At 63.7% G+C, this 14368-nt stretch overlaps 1 protein-coding gene across 5 annotated transcripts in view; it reads left to right on the top strand.

Moving 5' to 3' along the window:
• The window catches only part of GRB10 (growth factor receptor bound protein 10), a 117310-nt gene that overhangs the window by 84790 nt on the left and 18152 nt on the right, over positions 1 to 14368 (top strand). For all 5 annotated transcript variants that reach the window (XM_054571385.1, XM_054571383.1, XM_054571384.1 and 2 more), the window contains 2 exons: positions 3763 to 3904; positions 14050 to 14206. In XM_054571385.1, coding sequence (XP_054427360.1) covers positions 3763 to 3904; positions 14050 to 14206 — 299 coding nt within the window. The remainder of the gene's footprint in view (positions 1 to 3762; positions 3905 to 14049; positions 14207 to 14368) is intronic.

Raw genomic sequence — 14368 nt, forward strand, 5'->3', positions numbered from 1 at the left:
GCCATGACAGGTGGAAGGAGGTGAAGGGAACGGTCAGAGGAGCATCTTTTGAAAAGAATGAAATCTCTGGGTAATCAACAGAGGGCTCCAAGGCCTCACTGCCCAGAGCAGGGCCCAGGACCTGGACAGCGGCCTCCCCCGGCCCTTGCAGAAAGGTGCGCTGCAGACATGTGATGACCTTCCCCAGGGCAGTGAGCAGAGGAGTCTCCAGAAATACTAGGCTGGACGGAGGGGCCCGGGGCAGTGGAGGAGGGCCCCTTGCAGGGGGCAGGGGGCAGAGGTGGGTGTTGAAGGGTGAGGGGGAGCCCAGGCTTGAGGGAAAGATTTTGCGAGCAGAGAGGTGATATCCCTGGTGCCCTAAATGTCAGGGTTCCCTTCCTTTTACAGGTGGGTAATAACCCACGTGTGCAGGCACCCGAGCAGACTTCCTTTATGCATTCATCCATAGACAGCAACATGGACAGGATGCTAACAAATAAGCCTGTCACGGACGACAAACCGCATGACCCTGCTCCTACGTGGGATCTGAAACAGTCAAGCGCACAGACGCAGAGAGTCGCCTGGCGGTTGCCAGGGCTGGGGAGGGGAGAGGTCGTCCCAGCCATACAAGGCGAGGGGTCCTAGGGACGCGGGTGCACACGGAGCCCTTGTCCACAGAGATGTACTGCACCCTGAAAAGTTTGGGGTACCACGCATAGGGCCCCGAACGGTTTTGCAAGGGCGTCCGCTGAACACTTCCTGTGCAGTGTCGGGGGGCTTCCGGTGCATGGCTCCCGTTTCGGGGGCGTGCTTCCGGTACAGTACGGAGCACGTCCGGCGCGTGCCAGACGCTGCTGGCGCATGCGGAATGCTTCCTGGGTTAAAGGATGCTGGGTCCCCGTTTCTTAGCTGGCGGAGGGCTGTCTGCAGCCCTGCGCGGTGAGCGGCCTGGTGGCCCTGAGCGCCCGGGTGAGGCAGCCGTGGCCCGGGTGCTGACATGGCGCACGGCTGCTGCGCTCAGCTCGGATGCAAACGCAGGCGGACGGGCTGGAGGGGCCAGAGACAAGCTGCCTGTCACAGAGGCCCGGGGAGCAGGGGCGCCCACTGTGCCCCGGCACTGCCACTGTCTGAGGACTCTGGAGAAGGTGGAGGGCCCTCCCCATTGGACCCGGAGGACCCCCGGGGCCTGCTGGAGGCACGGGCTCACGAGTCCCCAGTCCCTGCATCTGCGCTCGGGCTCCACGATCGCCTCCCGCTGGGACAGCGGAGGGCCTGTCCTCGCTGCGCCCTCCCGGACCGCGATTGTTTTCAGCCTGTGCAGTGTCCCTTAGCTTCGCTTTCGGTGATATCCCTGAACTGCTGCGAAGTCCACTTGGAATCCTAATTTATTGAGATGAACTTCACGCAACATAAAAATAACCCCTTTAAAGTGACAGTTCGGCATTCAGGACACTCCCAGCGCTGTGCCGTGACCTGTCTCCGGTTCCCGGACATCTCCGTCCTCGCAGGAAGTCCTCGCCCACCCAGCAGGGCCCCCGGCCCTGCCCACAGCCGCGGCCACCCGTCAACACTACCGCTGGGGGTTTACTTATTTTCTACATTTTGTGTACAGTTTTCTTTAAGAATTTACTTTTAAAAGCAGTTCATAGCCAAGTTCAGAGGAAGATACAGAAATGTTCTATATACTCCCCTCCATGATTAACATCTGCACCAGAGATGTTAATGTTTGTCATAATCGATGAACCTACGTCCACACATCGCCACCACCCCAAGTCGCTAGAATACGTGATGGTTCACGCCTGCTGTTGGACACTTGATGGGTTTGGACAGATGAGCAGCAGCCGGAACCCATCCCTATGCCACCGTCCAGGGTACTTTTACTGCCTGGAAACATACAGGACCTTATAAAGGCTCAGAAGGACCTGCTAAAGGGGAGCTCTGGGGAACAAGGGGAACGTTTCGGCGCCAGGACCTTGCACCACGAGTCAAAACAAACTTGTGTCCTTTGGGCTCCTCCTTCGAGGTCTGGGCAGGGAGGCTCTGAAGGTGGGCGCGTCCACGTCTCCGTTCTCCCTCTACACAAGGGACCCGTGTGTCCACTGGACGCCCCGCTCAGACCGGAGCTGTTGCTGGGGGCGGGGGCGGGGGCGGGGGCAGGGGCAGGGGGTGATAACTGTCAACAGTGATGGTGAACTTTCCGGCCTGTCGTCGGGGATTAAAAAAGGGCGTCCATCTGCACAGCACGGAGTCGGTCTCCGGGGGCTGTGCGCTCGCTCCCGTGGGTGAGCAGGGCCTGCAGAGGGGGTACATGGGATAGGCCTCCCTCCGAGTCAGGGGGGCTTGTGAAACGCTTACAGTGTTCACTTCTGCGCTGGGAGCCTCCCAAGAGAGCTGATGGATCGTATGAGGGCGGTCAAATTGTACAACTGACGACCCAACACTGCGAAGAGACTGCTTACACGAGGGATGTGCAGATAAGGACCTGGAATTCCGCGCAGAGACGGGGCCAAGCTGTGCCAGGCGTCAGCGCAGTGGGCTGTGACGCCCTCTCCCTCGGGTGGACAGGGGGGCTCCCCACCAGCAAAGCTCAGGGCCGGGGGGCAGGGAGCCGCCCGCAGGACACCTGTGGGGAGGGAACACAGGGCACCTTGCACTATTTCTGCTTCAACTATGAGCTTGATTTTTCTGTTATTTTCCTAATTGCACCTCATCTGTCCTCCGTGTATGTTTTGCATGGTTGTGGGACAGAGGAGGTGCGTGCTCCTGGGCGGAGGGAGCTCTGGAGAAGCACCAAAGAGAGGGAGGGGGAATCGATTCAGAAGCGGCATCAGCAGTGTGAGAGGGTGCGGCCGGGCTTCCCTGGGGTGGCACGAACACGGGCTTTTGTGCGCCGGCGCGGACCGCTCTGTGAAGCGTCCATGCCAACTCAGTGCCGCCCGCCTCTGTGCGGAAGGAGGCGTTCCAGTCCCAATTCAGATGAGGACGCAGAGCGCCCTTGCTGGCGTGTCTGTTTAGTTAGAGACACGCTCAGTTCAAGGCCATCGGAAAATGTGCTCCCGCTCACAAAATCCTTCCGCAGGTCGGGTTCCTGGGCCCGAGCTGCTGAGGGGGCGGGCGAGGCGCGCGCCTCTTGTGCAATGTGAGTGCGCGGCGCCTCTCGGAGTCAAGGAAGCTGCCCCCTTTGGGTCGGAGGTGGTGGCGTGTGTGTGTGTGTGAAATTGTGGTAAAATGCACCTAATGTAAAGCTCACCACCTTGGCCATGTTTAAGGGGGCAGCCCCAGGGTTGCGTGCGTGCACGGGGCCATGCAGCCAATCTGCAGAACTTTGTCATGTTGCAAAATCAAAACTCTGTCCCCGCTGAACACAGCTCCGCGCCCCGCCTGCCCCCGGAGGCGCCCGCGGCGCCCCTTTCTGCCTCTGAAACGGACCGCCAAGCACGGGCTCGCGCAGGACCCGTCTGTCTGTGACCGGAGGGTCGCCCGTAGCATAGCACCCTCCGGGTCCGTCCACGTTGCGACACATGTCACAGCACAATCCCTTTTCAAGGCTAAACAACGTCCTTTCGCCCGGGGAGGCCGCCTTCCGCTCTCCGCCCGCGCGTGGGTGGACGCGTGGGTGGACGCGTGGGTCGCTTCCGCCTTCGGCGGCTGGGAACAGTCCTGGAGTGGTTCCCATGCACCGGCCCGATCGCGTGCCCCTTCCTCCTGGGGATGTCCCCCGGAGGGGGACTGCTGGGTCACAGTGGGCGGCAACTTGTAACCAGTGGTTGTCTCTCCTCCCAGGCGCCTGCAGGAGGAAGACCAGCAGTTCAGAACCTCATCTCTGCCGGCCATCCCCAACCCTTTCCCCGAGCTGTGCGGCGCGGGGAGCCCCCCCGCGCTCCCATCGGGCTCCTTGCCTCCCGCCCAGGCCACTGCGAAGCAGGTGAGCTGCCCCTGGTGTGAGCGCCAGGCTGCTGGGCCCTGGGGTCAGGACGGACGTGCTGGCTCATTACTTTAGGAAGAAGGAAGGGCAATCGTGGGATCTTGACTCTTGGCTCTTTTCCTCTTTCAATTATACTGGCTGCCCAGCAAGGCTTTTTTAATTTATTGGCCAAAATTTCATTCATTAAGTCAGGGACGGGCCTGTGTGTTTTAGGAGTCATCTCGTGAAAAAGACTAAAAAAAATAACGACAGTTGGCTTGCTGCTTAAAAAATGAGTTTTCGTTTTCTGAAACAATTTCACCACCGCATTATCATCATTATCCAATAACTGTGGATAAATGAGGCGTTCAGTGCCGGCTTTCCCAGGCACCTGACCTCCGGTACAGTGGAATAGTGTCTCTGTTACGGTCATGACTTTGAATACGACCTGCCTCAGGCGGGGGAATTTTCACTTGACCCAGAAGGTAAGGGTTTCTGATTAAAGTGGGGCTGCGCAGGGTGTTTTGTGGGAGGAGAGCGAGGCGCGCGGGTTTCCGCAGCCAAGGTCACCTCGCCGGGAGTCGCCCTGCCGGGCGGGCAGGCGGCACCGTCCACCCCTGCTGGTGGGCAGGGCCCGGGCCAGGGCGCCCCGAGGCTGTGAGGTGGGCCCAGTGATGGTGGAGTCGGGGCGGTGGTGTCGGTGTGACGTGGCTGCCGCCAGGACAGGAACGTCTGGCGGTCGTCGAGGCAATCTCTGTGTGCCAGACCCGGTTCCATGCGGTTTATACATTTGCTTACGTGTTTATTTCCCAAAACAACCCTGAGGATGGGGTGTGTTCTGTCTTCTGTAGGTGGGAAACTGAGGCCCAGCTGCAGGGTGGTGGGACTGGATGGGACGCAGGGTGAGTGGCGGGGCTGGGTGCCCCGGGGCACGAGTGTGCGCAGATGCGGGGCCTCCGCGGGGCCGCGCTGGGCGGGGCGGACCCCGACCTCCGGATCCGGAGCCTGCGCTGTTAGCTCCCGGAAGGGCTTCCTGGGACCCGGGCGTTCTTCCTGCCCAACAAGAGCGTTTCGGACGTCCCTTTGCCTCTTCTGCTGGAGCCACGCACTCCTGCTCACTCGGTGCTTTTCCACATCCGCCTTCCCAAACGGTGATGCGCCTCAGTCCCTGGTCTCGGCGCGGGGCGGGCGGCCCTGGTAGGAGACGTTCCTCGTCTCGCTCGCCGGCCATGGAGCGCTGCCCCCTGTGCTGACCTGGCGCCTCCAGAACCAGCTGCACTGCCCCCCCACCCCAGCACTTGGGGGTGAGGTGAGGGCCCCCGTCGGGAGCCAGAGCTGGCCAGGCCATGGCACTTTGTCACATGCCTGAAGTACATGTGGGATGTCTGCCTCCCCGGTGACCTTCTGCTTCAAGTAAGGGTCTAGACAAGCTGTCTGTGGATTGGTCACTAAGGTTGTTTACAAAGTTACTCACCCTAAAATAAGACCGAGAAAATATTATCTGGCTCTCGCAGCGGCTGGCGGGCAGGCGGGCCTCCACCCCCACGGACTGTCCAACTCTGCAAGCAGCATCAGGAAACCCAGGAATTTCGCCTGCTGTTTTTCTTGGGATTGGCGTCCGTTCCCCCATGAGAACATCATGTTGGTGTCTGCGTTTCTGTCGCGCGAATTCCTCCAGCCCCTGGGGCCCAGCGGGTGCAGGCGCAGGCAGAGGGCTGGTGGTCCTCGCTGGCGTTCGATCTGCTCAGAGCGGTGGACGCTGCTCAAGCCACACTAGGTTCTGGCTTTCCATCGTGTGAGAGGCCCATTTCGTTGGCGCTGGGTCGGGATGCCAGGCGGCATCGGGGTCCTGCGCAGCTGGGCCGTGGTGGACGGAGCCGCTGCCCTCGGCACGGAGGCCCTTCTCCACCACAGGCCTGTGGGAAGGCGAAATCTGATGTGCTCTCTCCTTCCACGCAAAGTCAGGGGGAGCCACCTGGTCATGCTCTCCAGGGAGGCCTACACGCTGCAGGAAATGGCAGGGCCCTCTGTCTCAGACCGAGAGGAACGTGCTATGTCTGCAGGAAGGGCCACCAGTGGTGGGGAAGGAATGGGAGTGGGGGGCCAGACCCCGCGGCTCTGCGCCCACCCCAGCTGCTGGGGCTTGGGTTCTTCCACCCGGGCGGCTCAGAGACTGTGTGTCACGTGCTCTCAGGCTGCATTTGGCTGTGAGAAGCAAAGGCCCGTCTGGCTCCCGTTGTGAGGACGTGCGTTTTTGTGTGTGAGGGGAACAGAGCCCGAGGCCAGGGCCCCGAGCAGCCTGGCTTCCTGGCCTGGAGCCGGCACCCTCTCTCCACCCCGCAGGCCAGACACAGCCTCTTCACCCGGAAGCGGGGCTCCTGTCGCATAGGGTGGCCTGGTCCTGGCGGAGGACCCCCGGCCATCATGCGGTGCAGGCAGGAGCTGAGGCCACGTGTGGGGCGGGGCCGGCCTCGCGGGGCACGCGGTCAGGTGGCAGAGTGTGACAGCAGGGACGGTCCGGTTCGGAGGGAGCAGGAGGCACGAGCGGGTGAGGAGGGCGGGTGAGGCGGTGCGGGGCCTCCCAGGGGGATGTCTCTCTCCTCAAACTCAAGGCGAGCTCTGGGACGCGGGCACTTCCGGACGGCTTGGCGGCCGGGCCTTCACCCAGGAAAGGTGTCCACGCAGCTGCACGGGTGGGGGTTGTCGCAGCACGTTTTTCCATTTGTTGTATAAACACAATTAGTTCCATATTTTAACCCCGTTTTTAATGGGGCATAAATATTGTCTTCGCTCCAGATCAGCTCTTCTCTCTTTGCTTAACTTTAAAAATTAATTTTCTGGAAGTGAATTAATTGCCTTGCGTAGGGGTTTGACATGCATTTACTAACGAGCAAAATTGGGTCCCCTGAGGCTTTAACGACGATTTAATGAATGGGCCGCGACATCAGACCATCTTTGGCGAGAGAGGCCACCGGCGTTTGCCAAGGGCAGGGTATTTCCCGGAGAGCAAGCGTGGAGGTGACACGGCCGCCGCCCCTCCGGGGCCTCCGAGGGCCCTCCTGGAGCCACGGGCTGCCTTCCCGCCCCCACTGCCTCCTCCCGCCCTCGCCCCGCCCCTCCTCCTCAGCCCCTGCAAAGCGTGCCCACCCCACTTGTCCGCTGCCTTCAAGGGGCCCGGGGGGCACAGAGAGGCAGCACTCAGGAGGGCGGGGGGTCGAGTCTGGACAGGAGTGGAGAGCAGCCCTCGGCTCCCAGCGGGCAGCGGAGAGGCCGCCGTCCGAGATGGCCCCTGGCGGCCTTCCAAGCGGGGGCCAGCCCAGGGTACACGTCAGCACGTCCCTCTCGTTTCAGAAGACAGAGGCCTCTCTGCTCGGCAGCCCCTCGCAGGCGCCCTTCCCCCCTTCCTCCCTGCCTGCTTTCCGTGACGGATGGGTGGACAGCTGCCCCTTCCTCACCACCCCCAAGGCCCCGCCCCTGGAGGGGCCGGAGTCCCTGGGCCGTGGGGTTGCTCAGGCGGTTGTGCTGCGTCCCCTCCCAGGGGCCCCCTGTCCCCATCATCACCCTCTTTACTCAGCCCCGCCTTCGCGGAGCTGGTGCCCCCGAGCCCCACGGCTCCCTGCACACCCCAGGCTCCAGCGCGGACTCTGCCCCACCCCCACCTCGGAACAAGCCCGCCGTCTTCCCCCTGGAAGCCGGCCCCTCCTCCGCACGCCGCCTCTTCTGGAATTTGGAGGGAGGGGTCGCTCCTAATTCTTGCCTCTTTTTCTTGGCCACCACAGCCAATCAGTCATGTGGCTTTGCTGGACAATTTTCTAGAGAAGGGATGTAAACCATTTTTGTTGGTTTTTAAGATTACAATATGCAAATGGAACGTTAAGTTACCGACTCTCTGAGGAAGTTAATTTAACAAAGATTTTTTTATTTTCCTTGGCCACCTCTGGACCCAAGGAAAATAGCCCAGCATGGTCCCTCCCTGCCTCTCCCCTGCTTCTCTGAGGGGCCTCCGGCTCGGGGAGCCTGGGGGACTGCACACAGGGCCCCAGACCCAGCCCTGGGGGCTCTGCCAGCCTGTCCCCCTCTGCCAGAGGGCTGGCCACTTAAAAAGCGCTGAGGAAGCAGCTGGGACACCGAGCTTCAAGTTCACCGTCGTGCTGACGTGCCACGGTGCTCTGAACCAGCAAACACAGCTCTGTAAACCAAAACGAACGTCCGCAGACCCTCCACCACTCGGGGGGTGGGGGGCGCATGGCGCCCAGCCCAGCCCGCAGGCAGACCCCCGGTGCACAGGCCCTCGCCGCCCCTCCTCCTGCCACGTGCACCGCAGGGCTCTGCGGGCAGAGGTGTCCTGGGTGAGGCGCATGGGCAGCACTGAGGTTGTCCTTGGAGGTCGGAGGTGGGGGGGGGGGCGCAGGGACAGCCATGTGGACGTGCCACCACGCAGCAGGGCGCGGGGCCGGAGCGGAGGCCGAGCCCCGAGCCGCCCGGGCCGCGTGCACGCAGGCCGCGTCATGTGTCAGAGGAGTCTGAACCTCACTGGCCCTTGCAGGCACCGCCCGGGGGGCCCTGGGTTGCCCACGCCGCCCCCCCAGTCCTGTTGCCCACTCTGTCCTCACTCAGCCGGCACCTTTCGGAAGAGACCTGCAGCCCAGGCAGGGGAGGGAGCTTCGGCTCCGTCACCTTGGAAGTGCATGTTGGCTTGCGAGGGTCTGCGGATCTTACAGGGAAGGAAGCCTGTGGGATGGACCCCCAGAGCTCCGCCCACGCTTCTGCTGGAGAGCCCCTGCAGGAGAGGCGCTGCGTCGTCTGCCACCATCGCTGAGATGGCGACCCCGGTCTGTTGCCCACATTTCCTGGGTGCCCTGCGAACACCAAGGCAGCTCCGCCTGGATCAGACCCTCTTCCGTGGGCGTTCTCACTCAATGCCCTTCACGGCCCTGATGAACATGTTCTTGTCACGCTAAGGACAGGCAGCTAGGACCTCTGGCAACACTGTTGGGGTGCTCTCCCCAGAGACTGCGTTGCCCCTGCTCACTCCGGTCCACAGCCCCCGGCCCCGGAGGCCCGAGGGGAGCCTTGCGGAGGAACCGTTGTGGGCCGGGGCTGGGGGCAGGCCCGGGAGGCCGGCAGGACACTGCTGCAGGGCCCTGGAGGCTGCAGCCCCGCTTCTCCTGACCAGGAAGGAAGGCCAGCGTCGCAGGCTGTGCAAGCAGCTCTTCCCAGGCAGGGCCCCCTCCCGAGCGGGCGGAGGAAGGGGAGCGGGCAGGGCCCAGGGCGAGCAGCGGGTGTGGGCCCGCCTTCCAGGACTTGCGGGAGGGAGGGAGAAGCCCAGGGGCCACAGAGCGGGTCCAGGGGCGGGACCCAGGCCAGGGGCAGCCAGGCCCCGCTGAGGGCCGTGCGCCTGCGCTGGGCCCCGCCGACCGATGGGCACCCTGCTCCTCCTCCGGCCGCACAGGGTCTCCCTCAGGGGCACTTACTCTGTCTACAGAGCGTCATTACACAAACCGCGTTTGTGAAAGTAACAGGCCATGTGCACCCATTCTAGAAGCGCTCAGAAAACAGCGAGGCGCGGAGCGACGCTGGCTCTTGCCCACGAGCCCGTGTGGTGTGAGGGGCTGGTGGCTGCCCCTCTGCGCCCGGAGCCGCTCTGCGGGGCGGTCTGCCCAGGGACTCTGAAGCTGTGGCTGGCTTCCAAGAGCTATTTTCTAAGTTATTTTTAGAACTTTAACTTTTTTAGAAAGGATTTGCAACGACTTAACATATTTTTAATTCCCACTGAAACCTTGAAATGGCGAGACCATCAGACAGGTTTTTACTTTTTAGAGTGCGTGCCGGTCGGTGTAGTGAAGCGGGGCGGGGGCCGCTGTGACCGGAGCCACGTGGCAGCCCTGGTCCTTCCCTAGGCCTCCAAGTGGCGCCTTCCGTGTGGAGCAGAACGGGGGGAAAACCGCAACTCCATTTTCTCCACCAAAAGGAACCCAGCCTAGCCCGGCCTCAGCCTTGGATTGATGTGCATTTCATTTCCTCCAACTGGCTGGGCCCGCCCAGACTGGAGCTCGGCCCTGGAGCGGACGGCTGGGGGAAGGGGCCGGTGCGGGAGGCCCCGCGGGCGGGCCGGCAGCGGCGCCCTGGGTTCGGGTCCGGCCCCCGCGGGGCCCTCTCTCAGGCCTGTGTAAGCCGTGCTGCCTCCCGAGGTGTCCTTTCTCCTCCGGAGGGGACCGTGACAGCTGCAGTCTCAGAGGGGCCCTCCCCTCCACCTGCCCCAGCAGCTGCTTTCCCCCTCCAGCACCCGCGCCCGCGGCCCCGCCCCTCCAGGCTGGCACGCGGGCTCCCCTCTCCCGCGTGACCCTCCCTGGCGCCCCCTCCTGGCGGGCAGGTCGGAGGCTGGCTTCCCTGTGAGCTCTGTCCCCAGCCTTGACACGAGGCCCCGCGGTGACCACGTGTCCCGCTCACACCGTCCCTCGAAAAGCGCACTTGCATTGGACCTAGGAGGGCCGTGGACCCGGGGGAAGGGCTAAGAGAAAGCTGGCCGGAGAGGCCCCAGCTCCTCAGACCCTCCCTCCGGCTGGCTCGGCTCTGCGGGGCGGGTCACAGGCCCCTCTCCCCAGCCCTGGCCCTGCCCCGCCGCCGCCGGCTGTCCGTCCAGGGCTGCCCTACGCTGCTCCAGGCGCTGAGGCGCGAGGAGCTGAGGGTGCCCGGTTCCATGCCCACAAGGGGACCTGGGCCAGAGCCAAGCCGTCTCCCGGATCCAGCACGAGACTCGGAGCCTGCGGGCCGGCCGGCGCCGTGTGTCGGTGCGTGAGGCCGGCGTCCACCGAGACAAAGGCCGGGCTCCCCAGGATGCCGGGGGGGGGGCGTGGAGGCGAGAGCCCTTCAGCCCTAATTGTCACGGAGCTCCCTCCTTTCGGTTTCCTCGTGTTTAAGCTTTGCCTCTCCCTCCACGTGAGAAATGTCTAAAAAGTGACAGCAGCACCCTGGAGAGACGGACACCCTGTTGCCCGAGGCCCCGGGCTCCACTCCAGGCGCAGAGCCAAGCCCGCCGGGGGCGGGGAGCTGGCCGAGTGCTCGTCCCCCCGCCCGCTCTGCAGAGGTCCCCCCACTGCAGACACAATGTGCGCTCTTTAACGTCACTCTCCCGCTTCCAAAGACAATTAGCTGTTTGCTTTCCTGTGCACGGGGGAGAAGGGCGTGAGGGCCCCGGGCAGCTGTTCCCGCAGACTCGCTCCTGCCCCTTCTGAGGGGCCCAGCCGCACCTGCCGGGCCGGGGGCTTGGGGTGTCAGAAATGCGCACCAGTTCGGAGTCAGGGCGGCTCTCGGTCCCGGCCACCTCCCCCGCAGTGTCCCTGCCTCGTTCCCAGATCTGCGCTCCCAAGGTGCCTCCCAGCGCACGCCAGGGTCAGGCACAGGCGACTGTCACTAGCCCATGGGAGCCTGACCCCACGAGGCCAGTGTGACTTACAGATTCCTGCTGTACTGATAAGGAAACGGAGGCACAGAGAAGTCGGGTCGCTCAGCCAGGTTCCCATAGCTGGTTAGCGAGGAAACCAGACCACGGCCCGGCCTGCTCTAGGGCGCGCCCTCAGCGGGCTCCCAGGCTGTGCGGGGCGGGTCCTCAAGGCTGCCGTGGCCTCCGTGCCTCGAGCTGTGGACTTCCGAGCCCACCCGGGGAGCCTGTGCCCGGGGAGAGACCGGCTGCGGCGCAGCCGCCTCGCGTGCGCGGGCCCCCTCTGCGCCCTGCCCCGCGCAGGACCCAAGCCTCCGACGTGGGCGTGGCCGCCTGCTCCCCGCAGCCCCGGCACTGGCCGGTGCGCCAGAGCCTGGGGTACCAAACCCTAGCTTGCTTCCCTGATGAGCCCCGCCCGGTTGGTTGGCGGGGCACAGCTGCTCCTCTAGCGCTTTTGACTTAAAAGGTATGGTGGCTGGTGGCCAGCTGTTGTCACACTGTCCTCCACGTCTGTGTCAGGGATGCCGTCACCTGCGGCCCCAAACTCGTGCCCACGCCGGTGCGTGCAGTGGCTTTCTGGCCTTCTGCTGGGCTTTTCACTCGCGGTGGCCAGGCCTGTGGTCCCGCTTTCTTGCCCCGGGAGGGGCCCCTGAGAAAGCGCGTCTCGGTCTTTCGGGAGTGGCCTTGGAGCGGGAGAGGGTGGAAAGAAGGCGCAGCGTGGCCGCGGCGGGGAGGGAGATTTCCCAACAGGCGCTGCCGTCAATCTGGGGCAGGAAACATGAGGAATGGGCTCAGAGGCACTTCCATGTCATTGGCATTTCCAGGGAAGGTGACCTTCCAACAGGCGCTCTCAGAAACCCAGGAAAGGAGGAAAATTAGGAACGCACTGATTTTGTCGTTGAAAGCCTGCCCTGGTACAGAAGACAGGGATTATAAGGAACTGTGTGGATCTACCTATAGTTTTTAAATTTGTTTTTTTATGTTGATGCAATTGTAGGGAAAGTTTTTATCTACAGTCCAAAGACATGTTTTCTTTGCTTAAGTTAAATTTTATTTTTATAGACTCTGTCGCATCAGCTGTATTTGAAAACCTAATTTATTTTGTAAAAGTGTAACTTGCGTTGAATAAACATGGATTTGGGGGGAAAGATGGACTTTCAAAAGCGAATGTGAGCAGAGAGCCGGTTGTGGTGCTGCTCCGGCTCAGGGTCTCTCGGGGTCAGGGGTGGGGGGCGCTGAGAGGTGGCAGGCAGCCGTGGGGCCCGTCCGCCTGCAGTGCCCCGCTCCCCGGGAACTCGGGGCTGAGTGGACCTTAACTCCTTCTCTCCGGCCCGGGGCTCTGGGAGGCCTGGGGACAGAGAGGCTCGGTCCCAGCACAGGCCGTCTCCTGCCAGACCAGCCTCAGCAGACACGCGTCAGCCCAGCGCGCTCCTGGTCAGGAGACTTGGGGCGAAGAGGCAAGGGCGCCAGAGCTGCAGCCTTCTGTGGGGACCCTGGTGGTCCCAGGCAGCCGCCGAGGCTGGAGTCGTGGGGACAGGTTTCTAGGAGAGCTGGCAGGGGCCGCGCCCGGAGCGCTCTGCTTGCCCCTCGGGGCCGGGGACCTGAGCAGGGGCTCCCGGGGCGTTTCCGTAGGAGCCTTGCTGGGCGCCCTGCCGTGGGCACCTCCACCTCAGCAGGCAGCCGGCGGGCGGGCGCTCCCCGAAGTGGGCAGCCGGCGGGGTTGGGGCCGGGGGGGGGGGGGGGGGTTTGCGTCAGGCCCAGGGAGGGACCGGATTGGTCGGCCCAGGTGGCTTGACTCACCGCCTAGAGGACTGAGCGTGGCCTGGAGCGGCTCCCCTGCTTGTCCCAAGACAGCCTGCCCACAGGGCCCCGCGGCCGGGATCGGCGGGTGGGCCGGGGAGGGGCCTGGCCCACCAGGGCGGCGGGAGAGGCCAGGGACAAGCTCCCTTTCAAGAAGCAGTGTGGACGTAAAAGGCCGCCTTGTTCCTTGGACTGCTTTTCCAGGCTGTGGCGGTTAGACCCTTTCCACGCCTCGTGTTCCCCGGAGGCTGCCCCCGGGGTGTGTGGTGGCAGAGGGTGGCGGGGGTGGGGAGTGCGTCTCCCACCTCCGGTCTCTCCTCGGCCGCCCTGCTCCTGGGAGCCACTCGCTGGGGTGTCTTTGGACAGTGCCTGGAAAGCGGAGCGGGCTTGTCATTTCGTAGAGCTCAGGAGCCAGAGAGGCGTGTGCCCGTGTTCCCACTCTGCCCTTCCCTTTAGGAGTTGACGCTTGAGTGTGCTCACACTAACCTTTCTCCGGCTCTTCCCAAGCCATCCAGCCGTGGTGGGCAGGAGACAGCAGGGGCGGGGCAGGAAAGGGTGGCGGGGCTGCGGCCAGGTGCCCCGGGCCCTGGGGTGGGGGGTACAGCCGTAGGAGGTGTGAGGAGCTCTGGGGGGCTCCCCTGTGACAGGCCGAGCCCCGCCACCGGCCGCCCTCGAGGCGCGTGCTCCCACTTCACACCCGCAGGCCTGGCCGCAGCCCCGGCCCGAACAGCCCCGGCGTGGTGAGAGCCCGCGTCCCGCCCCAGCCCGCCCGGGACGGGGGGCCCTGGGCACGCCAGCGGCGGCAGGGACGGTTGTACGTGTGTTGGCGCGTCACGATCGTCACCTTTTCTGGTGGTTTGGTTCGGTGTTTATTTCGTCAAACCCCAGCGTTCCTCATCCGCGAGTGCCCCCTCGTGTGTTGCAGGATGTTAAAGTCTTCAGTGAGGATGGGACGTGCAAAGTGGTGGAGATCCTCGTGGACATGACCGCCAGGGACCTGTGCCAGCTGCTGGTGTACAGAAGTCACTGCGTGGATGACAACAGCTGGACCCTGGTGGAGCACCACCCGCACCTGGGGTTAGGTAGGCACGGCGCCGGGGTCCCTGCCTGCGCGGTGCGCGCCTCCGGCACCCTCCCCAGCCGCCGCCTCCTTCTCCTGAGGCACCCCCACTCCCGGGCGCTCTCCGGACCTGGCCCTCGGCCGGAGGGCGCGGCGGTGTCCCCGGGCTCCCCATGCCTGAGCC

The sequence above is a fragment of the Pteronotus mesoamericanus genome, unplaced genomic scaffold (assembly GCF_021234165.1).
Source record: "Pteronotus mesoamericanus isolate MK-2021 breed Mesoamerican mustached bat unplaced genomic scaffold, CSHL_Meso_final contig_220, whole genome shotgun sequence".
Classification (NCBI taxonomy): domain Eukaryota; kingdom Metazoa; phylum Chordata; class Mammalia; order Chiroptera; family Mormoopidae; genus Pteronotus; species Pteronotus mesoamericanus.